The 18,981-nt window shown below is 64.5% G+C and overlaps 1 protein-coding gene across 1 annotated transcript; it reads right to left on the bottom strand.

Annotated features, from left to right (window-relative positions):
• Positions 1 to 853: 853 nt before the first annotated feature.
• SLC6A19 (solute carrier family 6 member 19) lies at positions 854 to 18,659 on the bottom strand. Its single transcript, XM_007191658.3, has 12 exons — positions 18,362 to 18,659; positions 11,766 to 11,906; positions 11,214 to 11,351; positions 10,242 to 10,423; positions 9,735 to 9,845; positions 9,353 to 9,465; positions 7,173 to 7,301; positions 6,914 to 7,070; positions 5,052 to 5,256; positions 4,729 to 4,888; positions 2,998 to 3,160; positions 854 to 2,841 (listed from the first exon to the last, which is right to left on the bottom strand). Exons 1-12 carry the CDS (start codon positions 18,561 to 18,563, stop codon positions 2,638 to 2,640), a joined length of 1,905 nt encoding a protein of 634 aa, XP_007191720.1. The 5' UTR covers positions 18,564 to 18,659; the 3' UTR covers positions 854 to 2,637.
• Between the last annotated feature and the right edge of the window lie 322 nt (positions 18,660 to 18,981).

Genomic DNA, 18,981 nt, shown 5'->3' with positions numbered 1-18,981 from the left:
TTCCTCTTCTGAGGATGCCCAGGTAAGTTCCAGAAGATCAGCCCTCCCCTCTGCATCCACTGGCACCCCGGTGCCCAGGAATCCATGCTGGGTGTGAGCCCACCGTTAGCCACAGGGGTCGCGGAGGGAGTGGGGGCCTGGATCCCCAGGGGGCCCCCTGGGGTGGGAGGGTGGCACCAGGGCACAGGGGAGGGGGCTTGGCCAGGCGGGGGGGACATGTGAGCCCTCCCCTTAGCTCGGAGCACCTCCTGCCTGCGGGCTGGAGAGGTAGTGAGCTGACACGGTGGATTCAGCCTAAGCCTCCCGCTGGGGGCTCCCTGGACACGTTCCCGCCCGACCCAGCAGACGCTTCCACTAGGACAGGCCAGGGCCCTACGTCCATAATCTCACGTTTCCTGGAAGCTAGTCTTGCAGCCGGGCAGCAGGATGCCAAACATGGGGGTCCCGGAAACTCAGGCTCCAGGGGACACATTTTTTAGAGATCCCTTTTTGGGTGAGAGGAAAAAGTGAGAAAAGGGAGAATCAGAGAAGATGGAAAGCAGTGGGGGGAGAGGGAGGGGGAGGGGAGGCTGGAGATGAGAAGGGGGAGGGCAGGCCCAGCCCCGAGTTACCCGCACAGGCCTTCCCCTCCATGCTTCCTGCTCCGTTTTTTCCCTGTCCCCCCCACAGCGACCTGGCCAGCAGCTCCCATATCCTGAGGTCAAGGCGCACCCACCCCTGCACTCCACCGGGTGCCTCGGGTAATGGAGGCTCCGTGGGCGCAGCAGAACCGCAGTCCGGCCCCGTCCCTTCGAGGCTGGGGCTCCGCTGCTTGTGCGTCCTCTGCACTTAGACAGCATTTAGGCCAAGAGCGTGAAAGGCAGTGATTTATTCAGACAGGTACACGCGATGCCCACAAAGCCCAAATTTCTAACAATTTGCGAAATGTGAAGTCTGAAAGGAACCCTCACCAAGCCACAGAGAGACGGACGGACCAGCCCCGTCCAGGTCACGCGTGGGAGCGTGTCCCCCTCCATGCCCCGGGGCGGAGGCAGCAGAGCTGCCCCAGAGGAGGGTCGGAACGCTCTGGGGAGCAGGGAGGGGGGGTCCTGCGGAAGCTGGCGGGGCGTCTCCAGGTGGGAGGGACATAGCGCCGGGACCCACTCCCACTCGGGTCTCCCATCCTGCGCCGAGAATCCTCAGAAGGTCCTGTTTAACTTAAACTTCCAGATCTTTCCATGGAAAGTGGAGGCGACTAGTTCTTGGAAACCAACACCCAAGTGCCGCGTGGCCTGGGCTGAGACTGGGTGCGGCACCCCGTCCCTGGCTGGGAGAGAGGGGCCGACGTCCGCTGGCGACACCCGGTGCACGGCCCTCCGGGCCTTCGAGGCCCCTGATGCTGCTCAGGACGCAGGCACGGTCCTCCACCGCGGTGGCCAAGGCTGAGGTGGTGACCCAGGAACTCGTCTTTCCCGACACCTGGCTAAGTACTCACGCAGTTGCTGTCCGCTCAAGAAAGCGCGAAGTGGGATTTTCTGCCCTAAATCGCCCAAGCTGAGTTTTATTAACTATTCGTCTGTTCATGGCGGCCAGATGCAGTGATTAAGTGGGTCAGCCTTCACGACGCCGGAATGTGGCCAAGACTCGGGGGCTCTTCACGGCCGGCAGGTGGGCGGGGCCCCACAGGGCTCTGCCAGGTTCTCGCAAGCTCACCGGCCTCTTCTGGACAGGCCTTGGGAAGGGCACTCCTAGCCACGAGGTCAAAGCCCCGACCTCACGGCGGGAGTCCCGAGCTTAGGAGGTGACAGCGAGGGGAATGGGGGGCGGGCAACGAGATTATGTTCCTAGGGGCCAAGATGAGCAGGACACGCCCAGCAGGCACACCCCCGCTGCAGCTCTGACTCTCCCTGGGAATGCGGGCAGGGCGAGGGGACCACCAGTCTGCTCCTGGGCCGCTGGGCCTCACCTGGCAGGCATGTGTGCCGCAGGGCAACATGCATGTGTACACACATAGCCATAGGCGTGCATGCGTACACACAGACACACACATAGCTGTGCATACACATACATACGCACGGATATACATGTGCACGGTGCATAGACGCACGCACATGCATGCACACTCACACGTGCGAGTACATTCATGCGCCAACTCATGTATACACCTGCTCACACATACATGTACAAGCACACATACACATGCATGTGCATACACACTCACACGTGTGTGTCCCCACACCAGGAGGGTCCCTCCTGTCCCCTTTTGTGCACACATGCTTACATACACCCACACACGCACACATACACTTGCACATGTATATACACTCACCCATACACACATACCTATGTAGGCACACACCCACACACTGTGTACACACGTTTATACTTGTACACTCGCAATGTACACATACACACTCACACACGTGCACACTCACACAGCATCCACTCATATGCAAACACTCTTGTGCACGTACGTATATACACTCACACACATGCACACATGTGTACATAGGCACACGCTCACGCCCATGTATACATGCCCCCACGCAGGCACACTCACACAACACACACACACGTGCGCACACACGCTCACACACGCACACACATGCAGCCCACCCTCTCCTCTGACGCCACCCCCCATGCCGTGGGCTGGGCCACTCAATACTTCAGGTCCCCGTTCACCGAGACCGTGGACGGCGCGCCAACCAGCCCCTGCCGGTCCCCTGCCCTCTGGAAGCGGTTCCTGATGAGCTTGTAGATGGCGAAGCCAGGGATGACAAGGCAGGGCACCCCAGCCACAATGACCACCACGCCGTACACCCAGTTCGGGTACTTGAATTTCTGGGATTTGGGAAATTCCTCCTGGAGAGGGAGAGCGACGTTGGGGTGAGCAGACAAGGCAGCCGGGGGGTCCCTCGGGGCGAAGTGCCCTCTCCCCCCTGTGACTCTCTCCTGGCCTCCAGGGTGAAGGGAGGGAGAGCCCGGCCCCCACCCCCAACCTGGTGGCCCAGGGCTCACATAGGCTGGGTTCCAGACGCTGTATATCAGCTCCTCGTTGACCTTGATCACGAAGAAGAACAGGAAGATGGTCAGCATGAGCAGGGGACTCACCACTCTCCACGTGACCTGCCAGAAGATGTTGGGCTTGTGGCCGATCATGAACTCGATGTCCCTGTTGAACCTGGAAGCAGAGGCCGAGGGGGCCGTCACCGGTGTACACGGAGAGGCCTTTAACCCCAAGAAGGCAGAGCCTCTCCACTGCCAGACAGACGGCCCCAGTCCCGCGATGCCGCACTCCGACCCGTCACATCCTTCTGGGCAAATACGCGCCTCCCCTAGGAAGACCACCACGGGCACGGCAGAAGCCGATCTGGAGCCTCTGAGAAGCCCCGCCGTCCCACGGTGCCGCTGCCCAGCTGGACCTGGGGACTCTTGTCAGAGGTGTCCTCCTCCTCAGGCCCCGGGCAGGCACTGATGCGAAGGAGGGGTCAGAGCCTCTGGGGATGGAGGAGGGAAGCCGTCGAAGCTCCTGCCCCAGCCTCCTTGGCATGGCAGCAGCCCTGACCTTGGGGAGCCTCACCATCTCCCCCCGTCCTGTGCCCAATGCCCTTCTGCACAGATGCGTTTGTCGTCTGCAGAAATCAGAACAAAGTGGGCAGAACGTAAACGTGAGCTGTCCAGAGCCCTGCGAACCCAGAGGATGCTGCTGGAGAAGCACAGGCGCCCAGGCCTTGTCGCCTGCGGGGCTCAGGAGCCCCGTGACCGGACTCTTCCGCTCGGCCCGTCCTCCCCGAGGCAAGCGACACAGGGTAGCTGCCCGGAGCCGGTGTCTGGCTTCAATGGTCCTCCGGCCGTTCACAGAGGGATGTGCTCTTTCATACAGTTTCACACCCGCTGCAAGGCCAGCATCACACGTGCGGTGGCATCCGCACCTTTCCATCCCCACGTTCCTCCCTGACGTCTGCTGATGCTACACACAGCAGGTGTCCCAAGTGCGCCTCGGTCTCCCCACGGCACCACCAGGCTGGTTCAAGTTGTGTTGCTGAGTGAGCCCCTGCACGTGTGTCCTTACACACGTGTGCTCTTGGTGGCGCAGGGAGGGGGCCCCGAGGCGGCCCCTCTATGGGCTCGTGCAGTTCAATGTTCATTGATTCCAGGAGATTATTTCTGGATCTGTGGCGAGTCCAGCTCCTGCTAAGAGCCCAGGGACCACCTTCTGGGTCCCCACCAATCCCCGATGCCCTGAGCGACTGGCCAAGGGATGGCTGACCGGGCCACACTTGTCTGCCTTTCTTTGCCTGAGAAGCCCTCCCCAGACCCCTGGGAGCGGCCCTGGCTGTGCAGCCCGAGCTGGAATAAAACACCCAGCTCCCTCCCCACAGGTGGGGTCCTGGGGAAGCCCCTCTACCCGCAGCAGACGGCCTGCCTGTGCACCTGCCCTGGCTTCTCTCACCCGCCCCGAGACTGTGCTGTCTCCTCCCGCTGCTGCCAGCGCTTATCCTGAGGCCTGGGAGCATCTGGAAGCTGGAGGGGGTACGGTTTGCATCCATGCGGGACCCCTCTTCTCTCTCTGTCGCCCTCCCAGGGCCAGGCCCCTGCCCACATCACGCCGGGCCAGAAGGGAGAGGCAGGCTTGGTCCTGTGTCTTCGCGGGCCTGCCGCCCCCTGTCCTGCCCCGAATGCATCCCCTCGTCCCGTGATGGGAATTTCCCCTGGCCACTGGAGACGGTCCTTCGCCTTCCCTCCTACCTGTCTATGCCGTACACGTAGACGACGGAGAACATCTCGAAGAAGGCGATGATGAGCAGGGGGATGGAGCCCGCATAACTGTCCAGCAGAGACAGCCAGTACTGGCCCGAGTTCAGGGTGAAGACGAAGGCGATGAGATACATCCCCAAGCAGATGAGGCCTGCAGGGCACAGAGCAGGGCCATGGTCACCGGGGCAGAGTGGGCCGCCGGGGACACAGGCCCCACGTCTGCACCCTTCCTCTGGCGGCTGCACCACGGCCACGACCCCCGGAGCCGGTCCTCCCAGCTCGGCCCGCACGGCCCCGGCCCCACTCCGGCCTACCTGTGAGCAGCTCCTTGGGCCAGTTTTTGGGGATGACCTTGAGGTCCTGCAGGGGCACCACCACACCCTCCATGTTCCCGAACATGGACGACAGGCCCAGACAGAAAAGCATGATGAAGAAGAGCACGGACCAGAGCGGGGCCACCGGCATCTTGGTGATGGCCTCGGTGAAGACGATGAAGGCCAGCCCAGTGCCCTCCACGCCCTGCAGGGTAGGGGAGGCGTGTCACCCAGGGCCTGCCTCTGAGGCACCCACAGGCCAGTCTGGCCCTGTCACCGGACGGCTCTCCACCCGCCAAGCCAGCACCACGCAAGCATGGCTGATGTGAGCCATTTTGTGAAATGACCAGACCTTGTCTTTTAGCCCTAAGTGTATTTTAAAAAGCTGAACTAGTTTCACGACTGGAAGTGGATCACATTGTCCAGCAGTGGTCAGGGCCCCGTGCAGCCGGACAGACACACGCGGCAGACGCACACGGACTGCCAGCTGCTCGCTGATGGGCACCCCCCCACGTCTGGGGCCAGAGCACTAAGCGACTTCAATGGGCCTGAGCGCGAGTCCCCAAAGCAGACACCCTGGACGTGCGCCCGCCAGCGGTCAGAGCAGCCCGCAGGGCAGGCAGCGCCAAGGACGGGCCCGCAGGTGCGTAATGACCACGCTCTGCCCGGGGTGGGTGGTCCTGTGCGGCCACATGTGGCCCACACAGGTCAGCGAGGCCTCAGGCACCAGCTCGCCCTCTTGGGGGCCAGGGTTCCCGGGGGTAGAACCTCCGCAGAGAAACCTGAGCTCGGAGGGACTGAACGGGGAGCCGGCAGCCCCCGCAGGACTCACGCGGGGCCGGGATCCCATCAGAAGCCGGGGCCCAAGTCAGTGTAGCAGCATTTACACGAGGGCCCGGGACACGAGGACTCGGCTCCACGCAGAAGAGTGGGAGGCTGAGGGGCCTGGTGCCCACACCGTGGAGGAACGTGTCCGGGGTCTCACAGCCCAGACCCCGTGGAAAGACAGAAGCACGTCTGTGCTGCCCGGGGCGTGGGGGAGGCGGCAGGAGCACAGCTGATGGAAGACCTCCAGGGTGCGGGACTGCGTAAACTTACGGCGTAAACTTACTAAAACCCTGCAAACTGCGCTGGACACGGGAGAGCTTCCAGGTGAGAACTGACACCTCGATTAGGTTGCTTTTTAAAAAGAAAGGAAATTCAGGCTCTCAGCGGGGTCGGGGGGCAGTCACTGTGACTCCCTCCCTCTCACCCGGGGCTCCCAGGGGAGAGCCAGGCAGGGAGGACCCTCTGCTCTGTGACCGCTCCTGGCGAGATTGTGCTGTCGCCGGAGAAACAGTGCCAGGCCCTCAAAATGCTCCACGTGCCCCGAAATGTCGGATGGCTCCAAATAAGAAAATTGCAAAAACAAAATTAGTAAATGTTGGCCCATGAGCATCACAGAAGGAACCGTCACTCATCACTGGGGTTGGTGTTCAAAGCATTTGTGCGTCAGGCGAGGGTTTCCCAGCACCGTGACGGCCACCAGCTGTCGAGTGATTTCAAAAGTACAGTTATAATGACTCTGACCTTTTCGTAGAAGAAATTAAAGTAAATATGGACCACGGGTGTTTGACCTGAGGCCACGGAGAGGTCAGGCCCATGGAGGCCCTTGGGTCCCTGCCTCTGCATCACGGGGCCTCACACGTGGGATTCGTGGCCCAGCAGACGCTGGTGCCCTAGACCCGGCGCCCAAGGGGCAGGAGGGGCAGGGCGGGCCGGCATGTGGCAGGGGGGTGAGCCTGTCAGAACTGAGCTCCCGGGGGAAGCTCGGCGTCCACCCGAGGTGCCCGCTGCCCCTCCTCACGGCCCCAGGCGCCTACCTCCGAGAGGAAGGTATTCATGTCGCATGTCTGGAACTTGAGCTCTGCGTAGGCCGCGGGGTTGGAGGCATTGCACCACCGCTGCATCTCAGCGAAGTTCTCCTGTGTCACGTTGCCTTCGGGCAGGTCGAACCCATTGATAAGCGTCAGGATGTTCCTGGAAAGAGAGTGAGGCTGACCCCAGCCCTGGCGGGCTCCTTGGAGGCGGAGGCGAGGGGCAGGGATGCAGCGGCCGCCAGGGCGCCAACCAGCCACTCACGCGCTGAAGCAGTCATCGAAGCGCTCGGTGGCGCGGAAGCCGATGATGGAGTAGACCACGGTGGCCGCGTACACGGACGTGAAGCCGTTGATCACAGACACAATGACCGAATCCATCTCGCAGTTGTTGCTGCGGACGAAAGCAGCTTTGGTGACCACAGGCCCGGGGACGCCATGTATGCCCGACCAGCCCGCGCCGGCACAAGTGGGACGGTCAGAGCCATCGGGCCAGCCTGAGAGGCTGAGCCGCCCCTGGGCATGGATGGGGGAGGGGGCTCTCCCACAACCCGCCCAAACGCCAGGTGACGGTCCCCAAGCCCTGCTGCGACCTGGTGGCCCCTCGGTGCCCCCCCCAAGCCCTGGGGACCCCCAGAGCTGGAGCTGGAGATCCCTGTGTTCAAGTCTCTGCTGGGCCAGCGTCTGCTCTGGGCTCAGGAGGTGACTCGTCAGCCCCACGCGGGCAGGACAGCCTGGACCTTACAGACCACCAGCCACAGAGGCTTCAAAGAGGCGGCCTGGACCAGGTGTCCCCCACCCCCTGGCCTGGACCCCTTCCCTCCCCCCTCCCTCCCCCCCTGCCCCTGCCAAGGACCCCTCCTGCCGGCCCCAGGCCCTCACAGCTGAGGACCCCCCACCTCCACCTGGACACCCAAAGCCTCCCCCAGCTCAGCACATGGCCACGGACCTCCCCACCCTCCCCCCCTGCTGACGACACCATCCTTCCAGACGCTTCCATCAGGAGCCCCCAGGGAAATGCAAATCAAACCACAGTGAGATGCCACGGCACACCCACCAAGGAGGCAGGAACCAAAACATTTGAGAGTGACAGGTGTGGGCGAGGGTGTGGAGGAACCAGGGCTTCCCACACGGTCCTGGGGGTGCTGCGAGGTGGGGCGGCCGCGGTGGAGAGCTGCTTCTCAAATGGTCAGACCTCGAGCCGCCCTGCGGCCCAGCAGCCCTGCCCCTTGGGGTACACCCGCAGGGAGCCAAAACGGGTGCACACGGAGCTTGGACGCAAACGTTCACAGCAGCCAGAAAGTGGACACAGCCAGATGCCCAGCGGCCGAGGGGTGGTAAACGGAGCCCAGCGCGACCCATCCACAGGCCTCAGGACGACTCAGCCACGATGGAAGGAGCGTGACATGTGTGACAATGTGGACGAACCCCGAGGGCCTCAAGCTCAGTGGGAGGAGCCAGACACAGAGGATGAAGGCTGGAGGAGGCCTGTCTGTGAGATGCCCAGAAGGGGCTGGCCCGCCGGGGAGAAAGCAGCTGAGTGTTCCCGGGGAGGGCATGGGGCTGACTGCTGAGGGGCGCGGGCTTTCTCTCAGGGGTTGGAAATATTCTGGGATTAGTGGTCATTGTTGCATGACTCTGTGAACACACTAAAAGCCACGGGACTGTGCACTTTAAAGGGGGTGGGTGTGTGCGGCTGGAAGCAGCTGAATCTTCACCCTCAACTACCTCCCTCCTTGCCAATCCGCTGGACCTCACGGCACCCTCGGCCTGGGCGACCACACTCAGCTCCCACCCGCCGTCGGAGTCTCTGTTCACGTGGCCTCTGGAGCCCCAGCCCGCCCTGACGCCAAGCCGGCCCAGCCCCAGGCTCCAGACCCCTCGCCCTGCTCGGTCCTTCCTTTTCTCCGAGTCTCGCATTGCCTGCGACCTGACAGAGGCTCACTGGGCTGGTTTGCCCCTGCCGACGCAGGGACTCAGGACCCAGGAGGATGGGTCCTGGCGCACGGGAGGCGGGGACGGGCACACAGCAGGCGCTCCGTAAGTGCTTATGAGATGAGCGGACACCACGGCGTTCCTCTGGAGGCCCTGGGGGGTTCTGGCGCTTCCTGTGTGGGTGTCGGTCTGGGGTGGACTGTGGGGGACCCACACCCGGGGTGCTGGATGCCGAGGGGTGGGGGACGGAGGGGGGAGCACCAGCGCCCGCTGCCGCAAGGGCCAAGGCACAAAGGAGAGGCCAAAGGGTAAGCAGGTCCCGCCCGCCTGCTCACGGCCCTGCCGACCACAGTCCAGAAGACTCGGACCAGCGCCTCTGGAGAGCGCACGTCCCCTCCCTTCATTCCCACGGCGGGTCCGACGGGGAGACCAAGGCTCCGAGTGAGCGCCAGAGCGCCTGGTGCGCTGACAGCCCTGCCGCCCACGGGACCCTCTGTCCCTCGCACTCACTGGACGGAGTTGTAGCTGGAGAAGGAGATGAGGCCCCCGAAGGCCAGCGAGAAGGAGTAGAAGACCTGGGCCCCCGCGTCAAGCCAGGTGACTGGGTTGGCCAGCTCCGTGACCTGCGGCCAAACAGACCCTCAGCTGTGCGCCGCAGGATGGGGGGCGCGGGCGACACAGGAGGGGCGCCCAAGGGGGGACAGGAGCCTGGAGGCAAGGTGACAGCCGAGGCCACCAGCTGGCAGTCAGAGGGGCGACAGCTGATGACCCTCCAGCCAGAGCCGCAGCTGAGCCGGCTCGTGACCCGCACAGGCCCGGCCCACACCCAGGGGCCCTGGGACCCGGCAGGCGCTGCAGTGCCCAGCCCAGCGGGCGGACGGCGGGGACTCACGTTGGGCGTGAAGAGGAAGACGATGCCACTGGAAGCTCCCTTCAGCGTCAGGCCCCGGATCAGGAAAATGGTCAGGACGACGTAGGGCAGCGTGGACGTGATGTACACGGCCTGGGGAGGTGGCAGGTGTGGGACGAAGGAGGCCGGACTGGGGGTGGGGGCCCCGGCCTCGAAGAGGAGGGCTGGCCACGTGGGACCTGCGCGGCTCTCCCCCGTGCGTCCCGGGCCCCGGCCTCCCTCTCTGGTTTCTATGTTCTGCTGTGAACGCGGTTACTGTTTAGCTCCTGCCAATCAGATGGACGTCACTGTCACTCCCACACTCGGCTTCTTAAACACGTGCTTGAGAGCCGTCTGGTCCAGCACCGAGTCTGCGGCGCCGGCCCGGGAGACCAGCAGAGCCCTCCCAGACAGAGGGCACGCAGGGGCTGGACCCTCGGAGCTGGCTGAAGGGGCGGCGGCATGGGCGTGCCCCCCCGACGCCCCCAGGAGTGCCCGCAGTGCCCGCACCTTCCCAGTGGTCTCGATGCCGCGGATGGTGCACACGTAGAGCACGCTCCAGGCGCACGTCAGGGACAGCAGGATCCACCACTGCACGGAGCCCGAGTCGTCGATGGAGGTGGAGATGTTGAGGGTCTCCCGGTACCAGTAGTAATCCACGGAGGAGCTGCGGGCACACTCCTCCACGTAGCCTGGCACGGGCACCCACGTCAGTGTGGGTCACAGAGCGCACGGACCCCCAGGGAAGAAACTCAGGCCCAGATGCCAGGGCATGGACGCCAGGGGTGCAGTGCGCCTGTGCCCAAGCATGCACATGTGTGTGCACACCCACACAGACACACACAACAGACAACATGCACACAACATACTTACAGGCGTGTGCACACACGAGCACACTTGCATGCAATCGTGTGCACGTGTGCTACTTGTGTACATGCATAAGCATGCACACACCAAACAGACAGACTTGCATGCAAACTCACATGCAAGCCCAGGTACATGCACACACACAGGCACACGTGTGGCGTGCACACAGGGCCTCGACTGCCTGCCTTCTCCCCCCACCCCCACCCCATGACACTCAGCCATTCAGGGGGTCACCAGTCTTTGGGGGTCCCAGGCCGGAGCCCACACCAGGCAGCTCTGTTCAACCTCACACACTCTCACCACTCTGAGCCCCGGGGTCCCAGGGTCCTGATTGCCCCCCGGGCTCACGGAACCACAGAGAGACCCTGCCAAGGGGGGCATGGTCTAATCCTGGCAGACCTCCCCTCACTCTCACCCCACCCTCCCTGATCCCCAGAGACAGGGAAGTTGCCCTGAATGGTCCCAGTGCGGCCAGGGAGGCCACGGGGGCAGGGCCCGCCCCTTTCTGTGCACTGGTTTTTGCCAAACTTGGGCTACAACCATGCGAATTTTGGAGAATCAGAGGGTAGCTGCTTGTGGGCCGGCGCCCCCCCTCCCAGGCCCGCCAGGGCTCACCTGTCTGGTTGGCATTGAGTGGGCACTGGCTCCACGGCAGGGGGTCCTGGAAGGAGTTGAAGAAGTACCACATAACCCAGGCGATGATGGTGTTGTAGTAGAGACCCACCATGAAGGACACGAACATGGATGCGATGCCTGAGGGGGGGTGGGGAGGTCACCTCTGGGGGGAGCCTCCTGACCCACTGCGAGTGAGTGGACGGAGGCCCCAGACAGCAGGGGGCAGCCCCAGCGGTCAGCGTCCCTCCCGGTCCCTGCTCTGGGCAGGCAGTGGGGCGCTCCGCTCTCCCCACGTGTCTGCCCCTCCCAGGCCCTGCACGCCTGGGGACTCGGGACGTCCTCTGCTGCCCGGCTAGCCCCTGGTGGCCTGGACCCTGCAGCCGCACCCCAGGAGATTCTAAGGAAGGGTTTGCAAAGGCCTCAGGGCGGGGGCCATGGAGCCCTGGGACCTTCCTCTCCCTGAAACGTAGAGGGAAGGAAGGAGGACGGGGTGGCGCTTGCTGCCAACACGGGACCCCAGGCAGGCCCCCGAGTCCGGGCACAGACACGAACCTACGCCCTTGAGGGCCGGGTGGATGGAGCTCCAGACGCCCACGCTCCCCTTCCGCAGCCGCTGCCCGATGGCGAACTCCAGGTGCAGCAGCGGGATCCCCTCCAGGACCAGCAGGATGAGGAACGGGATCATAAACGCCCCTGGGGTGGGAGGGGCGGCGCGTCATCAGCGGGCGGCTCGCTGGACCGCAGAGGCCACCTGCACAGGTGTTTGCCACAGCACAAAGGACGTCGCCGTCGACAGTGCCCGTGCTGATGGCCATCGGCGTTGCTGTGGGCGGGGCTCACGCCACCTCCTAACGGGGGCCGGCTCGTCCTCGTCTGCCATCCCTGCAGGACGCTGTCTGCCCCGCCGCCCCTGGAGAACTAGGGATGGTGTCCGCGTGGAGGTGGGGCCCGGGGCGGGGCGCGTGCCAGGCTGAGCCCCTCGGGGGGCGTGGACACACATAGCACCCTCACACAAAGGTAGGGAAGGGCAGAGGGGAGAGGCCAGGGGTTCAGAGGCCGACCCGGACATCTGGCAGGAGCGTGTCTCAATCTGAGGCTTAGGGACCCTGCTCTGGGGACGTGGAGGAGCCAGACGCAGCGCCTGACGGCTCTGCTCCCTGACGGGCACCAGGGCCCAGCCTGGCACTGACCAGGAGCCCCATGAACATCTGCTGAACGTAAATGAAGGACGGGGATGTGGTGACACCTGCTTTCATGGTGCACGTGGCCCCACTGGGCTCTGCTACCCGGCCCACAGTGACGCCCCTTCCTTTCTGTGCCCCTTCCCACTGCTCCGTCCTCAGCACCACCACCCCCAGCCCCCAAAAGCCATGGTTGTACCAGCCGCCCTGGCCTGAGCCAGGTCGGGACCCCCAGCTGCTCCCAGCCCCCTGACCCGGGCTCTGGGGAAAACAGGGGAGGCCGTCCAGGTGCACACGGCCTGGCACCGTGCCAAGCGCGATGCAGCCGAGATTAGCACAATCGTGGTTACCAAAGGTCGTTAGCAGTAGTCGGGACGGAGCTCGGAAGCCGAAACTGGGCGATAAGAAGTGGAAACACACGACTGCTTCAGGACTTGAGAGTGGATCCAGGTCCATCCTGACGGGGTCTTGCGGTTGGGTTCCCTGGACACCGGGGCCGCCAGCACTGCCCTGGCATGCTCGCTCTGTGGCACTACCTCTCCGCCCCAAGTGGCCGGGTGTCCAGCTGTGAACCTACCAAGTGAGGCGGTGCCCCGCATCTGCCCCGCACCCTGGGTGTGACACCCCGTCTGGGGTGTTTGTGCAGCCCCCGTCTCCCTGCCTTCCCTCCGCTCACCTCGCCCCCTCGTTCTCCCCGGCCCCGCCTCCTTTTTCCGACACGCTCATTCTCTGTTCTCCCCCAGATATCTCAAATCCTTCGCTTCTGCCCTGTTCTCTCCCCGACCCCAGCCAGGCCACCACCTCCCCACACTGGCCTCCCGGTCAGCGTGGGTGTCAGACCCTGAGCTGGAGGTCCTCATTGGCGTGGCACTGTGTGTGTGTGTGTGCCCGTGTGTGCGTGCATGTGTGCATCCACACGTGTCTGAGTGTGTGTGTGTCCACGGGTATGTGAATGAGTGTGTATGTGTGAGCGTGTGGGCGTGTCCGTATGTATGTGGACGCTCGGTGTAAGCGTGCACATGGATGTGTGTCCTTGTGCATGTATGGGTGCACGTCAGTGTGTGCGTGTGTAGGCGTGTTTGAGAGTGTGTGTCTGTGTGCACACGCGTGCTGAGAGTGCGTGTGTGTGTGTGTCGAGAGGGACTTGGAGGGGTGGGCAGGGGGAGGGGCGGGGGGCCCACAGCCTCTGCCAGCCCGGCTCTCCCTTTAGCTCCTGGGTTAGTCCCTCGGCCTTTTCTCTTTTTTCCCTCCTCCGTCTGCCTCCACAGAGCCCTCACGTTGGGGGGGACAGGCCCCAGAGCCCAGCGGCACCTCCTCCCTCCCCGTGGGCCTTCCTCGGTCTCCACGTCAGGACGCTGAGGGGCCATCGGCCGCAGGCCTCTCTCCCAACCTGGGGCTCCAGGGACAGGCTTCTTCCGGTTCCAGGGCTGCCAGGGGGCTGAGGGCCAGGAAGCAAGGGGTGTGGGCTGTGACCATGAGGAAAGACCCCAGGAAAGGAAGGCCCGCCAGACGGATCCCCTGCGGGAGGGGAGGGGAGCTGCCCCAGGTCTGTGGACACGGCCGGAGACGTAGGCTCAGGGCAGGGACTCCTGCGATCCCTCTGTCAGTGAAGGTAAAGTTGAAATAAGATTTGTCTATCTGACGTTTTCTCGGGAGCTTGATTTGAAAATCTTTTGGGCAGAACTACCAAGAAGAAAACAACCCCATGGTTCCAAATCCTGTCCCCTCCCCTCACGATGCCACTTTTACTCACCCCCCACCCCCAGTCTCCCTGCACCTTCACCTCCATCAGGAAACTCCTATTCATCCTTGAAAACCTCACTTGGATAGCACCTCCTCCAGGAAGCCCCCCCCTCCTGCCTGTGGTCCTGGCACCTCTCCCTCCCACAGGCTCCTCGGGGACCAGAAGCTCAGCTTCAAGAGGATGGGAGGGTGGGACCAGCACATGTCCACTGCACCGCAGAGGTGGGCTGGGCCAGTGAGCCCTCCCGTGTGCCCATGTGCAGTCCGCCTGCCCGGCTCCCCCAGCCCTGGCAGCACCAGCAGGAGGCGGGCACTCAGGCTCCAGGGAATATGCATCTTTCCTTGTAAACGGGCTCCTCTTCTGTGGGGGCAGGTGTGGAGGAGGTGGAGGGACAGAGGAGGGAGGGCTGCGGGTCTCAGTGAGCGAGGAAAGCCACCTAAGTGCCCGGTGCCCGGCATGGTTCCAAAGGCCCCCAGAGATGGGGACGGCCCCCACGGAGGGACACACATGCACAGAGAGACGCGGGGGCAGGAGAGGTAAACACCCCCGGGAGAATGACACGGAGTTTCTCTCCGAAAATCAGGAAGCGAGATGGAGGAGGAGGGAGCCGCCGGAAGAGGGCCTGGCGGTGGCCCACGTGGCACAGGTTCAGGTGCGGGGTACCTCTCGGCTTTGGAGTCTCCCAGGGGTGCCTCACTCTTGTTTAATCATGAAGGATAATCGCAAACCCTCAGTCGGCTTCCAGGAGGAAAGCGAAGTGGAAACTGAGGCTGCTGCCCCCCCGCGTCGAGGATTTACCGGGGGATTTGCGGTGGCTCTGCGGCTGGGCTTGTGTGGGGGGTGGGCAGCAGGTGCCTCAGCGGACGGCCAGCCTCCCCTGGGCACTGCCCACTTCCCCAGACACCCATGGAGGGGCCGTGGGTCCCCCTGCCATTTCCCCAAGTGACACCACCGCCCGCCCTCACCCAGGGCCTTCCCTGCGTCCCTGCCAGCTCCGTGATCTGGACTTAGTGCCCGGGAGAAATTGCTAGGCCGCCGCGGAGCCGGCCCGCGGGAGGGGCCGAAGTCGCGTGGGCGGGTCCTGCCCTCCCTGGGCCTGGTCCACCCTGCTGGTCTGTGGGGTCCCAGTCAGCGTCTGGCAGAGCGGCCCCCTGAAAGGCATCCAGGTCCCCCAGGCCAGGGGACACCAGAGCCCCGTGGCACTGCCCCGCGGGCACCGCAGCTGCCCGGAGGGCCTGGGGGTGGAGACGAGGCCTGGGTTTGTCCAGGGCCCAGAGGTCACGACCCCAGAAGTGGGACCACCCGGGACCCCGCACTCCCGTGGGCCCTGCTCTGCCCTCCTCGCCTGGGCCCTGTCCCCCATGGGAGCACCCAGCCCGTGTGTGCCCCGGATCTGCTGGATGGGCAGAGGTGGCCCTCGCAGAGGGAGTGGACAGAGCCGGGGTGTGGAGACTGGCGATCCAGGCACCCCGGGGGGGGGCCCACCTCCTGGAAACCCAGCTGGCACGGGGGAGGGCGGGGTGCGGCGTGGGGCCAGGGAGCTGAATGCAAGCGTGGCCCCCGGATGCCGGACTCCTGGTCAGAGCAGAGGGCAGGCAGCAGGTACACTGCCCGTCTGCCAGCTGGATTTATAACCGTGCGTGCGGACCCGACGACGGAACGCTCGCCCGGGGACTCGGGAAGGAGGGGCACAAAGGACAAAGGAGGAGATTCCTGAAGTGAGACCACCCTGCGACGTGGAGGGAGGAGCGGTGCGGACGGGTGGGGGAGGGAGGCGGGGAGAGATGCCAGCGTCCCCCACATCCCTCGCCCAGAAAAGCAGCAGGTTCTTCCCAAACCCCAGGGAGCTGACACAGCCAGGGCTCCCACACCCGCCGGCCCAGGGGGCTGCTCTGGGCCAGCAAGCTCCTCCTCTGTGGCTGGGGCCACGAGCCTGCCCACAGGGGGACAGCTCCTTCAGCGTCACAGACCCCTGCTACCTGCTGACAGCAAACACTCACCCCAGAGCAGAGGCAAGCGGAGGCCAGACCAGCCCGCGGGAGGGTGGAGGCGAGGGCTGCACCCCCGCACCCCCTGCTCGCCGAGATGCCGGGACCCATCGGAGACCCAGACCCAGAGGCCCGTGACAGCTTGGTCCCCCAGGGTCGGGCAACAGCCGGCTCGGCTTGCACACGGCTGCACACGGCCACACACGCAACAAATACCGGGAAAACGTTGTTGGTGCTCAAGCCTCCATCGGGGGCCTGGGGGTCTTTATTGTGGCTTTCTCTACTTCTCTGTATTTACTTTTTTTCATAATATAAAATTTAAAGTAAAGTAAAAGATCCTTTACTTCTTGAATTACCCAAAAGTCCTGGAAATAATTGGAGACAAAGTAAGTTTTCACCAGACCAGAACTGATGGTCAGGGTGGGAGGAGCTCAAATACCTTCAAAGGTGGCATTTTCTCCTCAAGCTGCACAACTGCTCCTCTCCCTCACAGCTGGCTCTGCGGGGGCGGGAACGTCACCCTGATGGGTCGCCGGCCACCCACGGCCTTGTCCTCAGGGACTGTCCCCCGGGCGTGGAGGACAGGACACCCAGCTCCTGACCCGTGAGCCGGCCCTCCGGGTGGGGCGGGTGGACCAGAGTCCCGACCTGTCCGGGGCGCGGCGGCAGCCTCGCCCGGGTGTCCGGGGCTGGACCTCCACCCTCGCCCAAGCTGCGGGGCGGGGCCGCGTGAGGGACCCCAGCTGCCTCCATCAGCGGGGTCTGCAGGCTGCTCTCGCGCTGCCCCTCGGGCTCCCGGCCAGTGTGCAGCTGGGCCCGGAAACCCCACTTCCCACGGGGAGTTCTTCCTAGTCAAGGGCCTAGGCTCTCTGGGAGTCTGAGGTCTTGGTTTCTGCTCTGTCACTCTCACTGAAGACCTTGAAGCTGCTTCCAGCGTGTTCCTCCCGGGCGTCCCTCCCCGGCTCTGGGGTCCCAGGCCCCTCTTCTCAGGGACAAGCACCCGGCCTCCACCCACAAAGCGGGTCCATCCTGAGCCGCCCTGGGCGCCACGTGCGGAGGGAGCGGTGAGCCCCTCCTCCCTCTCCACCTCCTGTGCCTGTGCTGAGCTCGATGCTGGGACCCTCCCCCAGGATGGCCCCTCAGGGGCCGTGACCAGCACCTTTCAGAGCGGGGGCACCAGCCTCACTGAAGCAGCTGAGAGCCCGGCAAGAATAGGCCGGGCTCAGCCTGGGGGTCCCTGACCTCGCAGGCTCCCTGGGGCCCCAGGCACAGAGGGAAGCGCAGGCTGGACCAGAGGCTCAGAGGACACACCCTCGCGGACACCCAGGAGCTCGAGTCCTTGGGGGGAATCACTGAGGGGACCCCGGGAGGCCACTTCCACGTCTGCTCTTCTTGAGGACACTCGTGTCACAAAGCCTGGGAGAGCCTGCAGGTTCTTCAGAGTTAGAACTGACTCACGTCCCTGGAGAGCATTCAAGAGCCCACAGAACCAGAAGCATACCCTGAGCATCCGACCGGCCAGCTCTCGGGGCCGTCTGTCCCACGAGCACTGCACCTTCCCCAGACCTCCTCCCCGGGTCCAGTTCCCCTGCCCCAGGCTGGCATGGGGGCCAGAGGGGACCACAGTGTGACCTGTATCCCTGCAGCCTGTGGACACCAGGAGGCAGGGGGGGGACGTGGCCACGGGGACCCAGATCCAGAACCTGGGGGGGAGGGGGTGCCTCAGCCCCTGGGGAAGGAGACCCCTGGGCTCCAGGCAAGGCCCCCAGAAGCCTCTGGCGGCAGCGGGATGGGGGGAGAGAGCCCCTGCCTCGGCCTGTGTGCACATGGGTTTCTCCATGGTTTCCTGCTCCCGGCCCGGCCCCTCCTCGGTCCATCACGAAGCGAGCTGCCCAGTGAGGTTGGGATGCAGGTGACACACAGGGAAGGCTCAGCCCGGTGCCTACTTGGTGGCCTCACCAAGGGCCGGCGTTACTGCCCGTCGGGCCAGCACCTTCCACACTCAGAGGAGGGGGATCCGCCGACCCCCACCCCCAGGTCAGACCAGGTCTGGGAACAGGGCTCCAGGGCGCTGGAGCGTGGGGGCCTCCCCGACGCGCAGGCCCTGGATGTGCGGGGCTGGGGCGGTGCTGCCAGCCTGGCACGAGGGGGACGCCGGCCCCCAGGCCACAGCCTCCCGCCTCCGCGCAGTGGGGCCCGGCGCGGAGGTGTGGGTGCCGCCCGCCCGCCGCCTACCTCCGCCGTGGCTCTGGCACAGGTAGGGGAAGCGCCACACGTTGCCCAGGCCCACGCAGAAGCCCACGCAGGTGAGCATGTACTGCGCCTTGTTGTCCCACTGGGGCCGGGAGCCGCTCTCCTGCTTCTCGAGGCTCTCCAGCTCACCCAGCGTCGGGATCCGGGCCTCCAGGCCAGGGTTGGGCAGCACCAGCCTGACCATGGTGGGTCCGGGTGGGTCCCTCAGGCGCGGCCGGAGCGGCGGGTGAGTGGCCGCGGGCCGGAGCCCCGGCACTTTATAGGGAACCTTTGGCACCTCACCCCGATCACCTGGGCCGAAAGGAAGCGTCAGCAGATCTGGAGGGCGAGTCCGCCAGACTGTTAATGCCTTATCTGCAGAGGCGCCGCAGACCCTCCGGGCTGCTCCCTGGGCGCTGCCGGCCCCTCCCCCTGTGCAAACGCCAAGGCAGCGGCTCAGGTGAGCCTCGCCCACCCCCCCCCCCCCCAACACACACCACAACCGCGCGCACACCGGACTCTCCGGGAAGACCCGATGGTAGGACAGCCGCCTGGCTCTGCAGGACTCGGGTTCTCCCCACCCTCGGAGCCCCGCCCACCGGCCACAGCCCCACCTGCGGAGG

Source organism: Balaenoptera acutorostrata, chromosome 2 (genome assembly GCF_949987535.1).
Source record: "Balaenoptera acutorostrata chromosome 2, mBalAcu1.1, whole genome shotgun sequence".
NCBI lineage: Eukaryota > Metazoa > Chordata > Mammalia > Artiodactyla > Balaenopteridae > Balaenoptera > Balaenoptera acutorostrata.
This window is presented reverse-complemented; position numbering and strand designations above follow the sequence as displayed.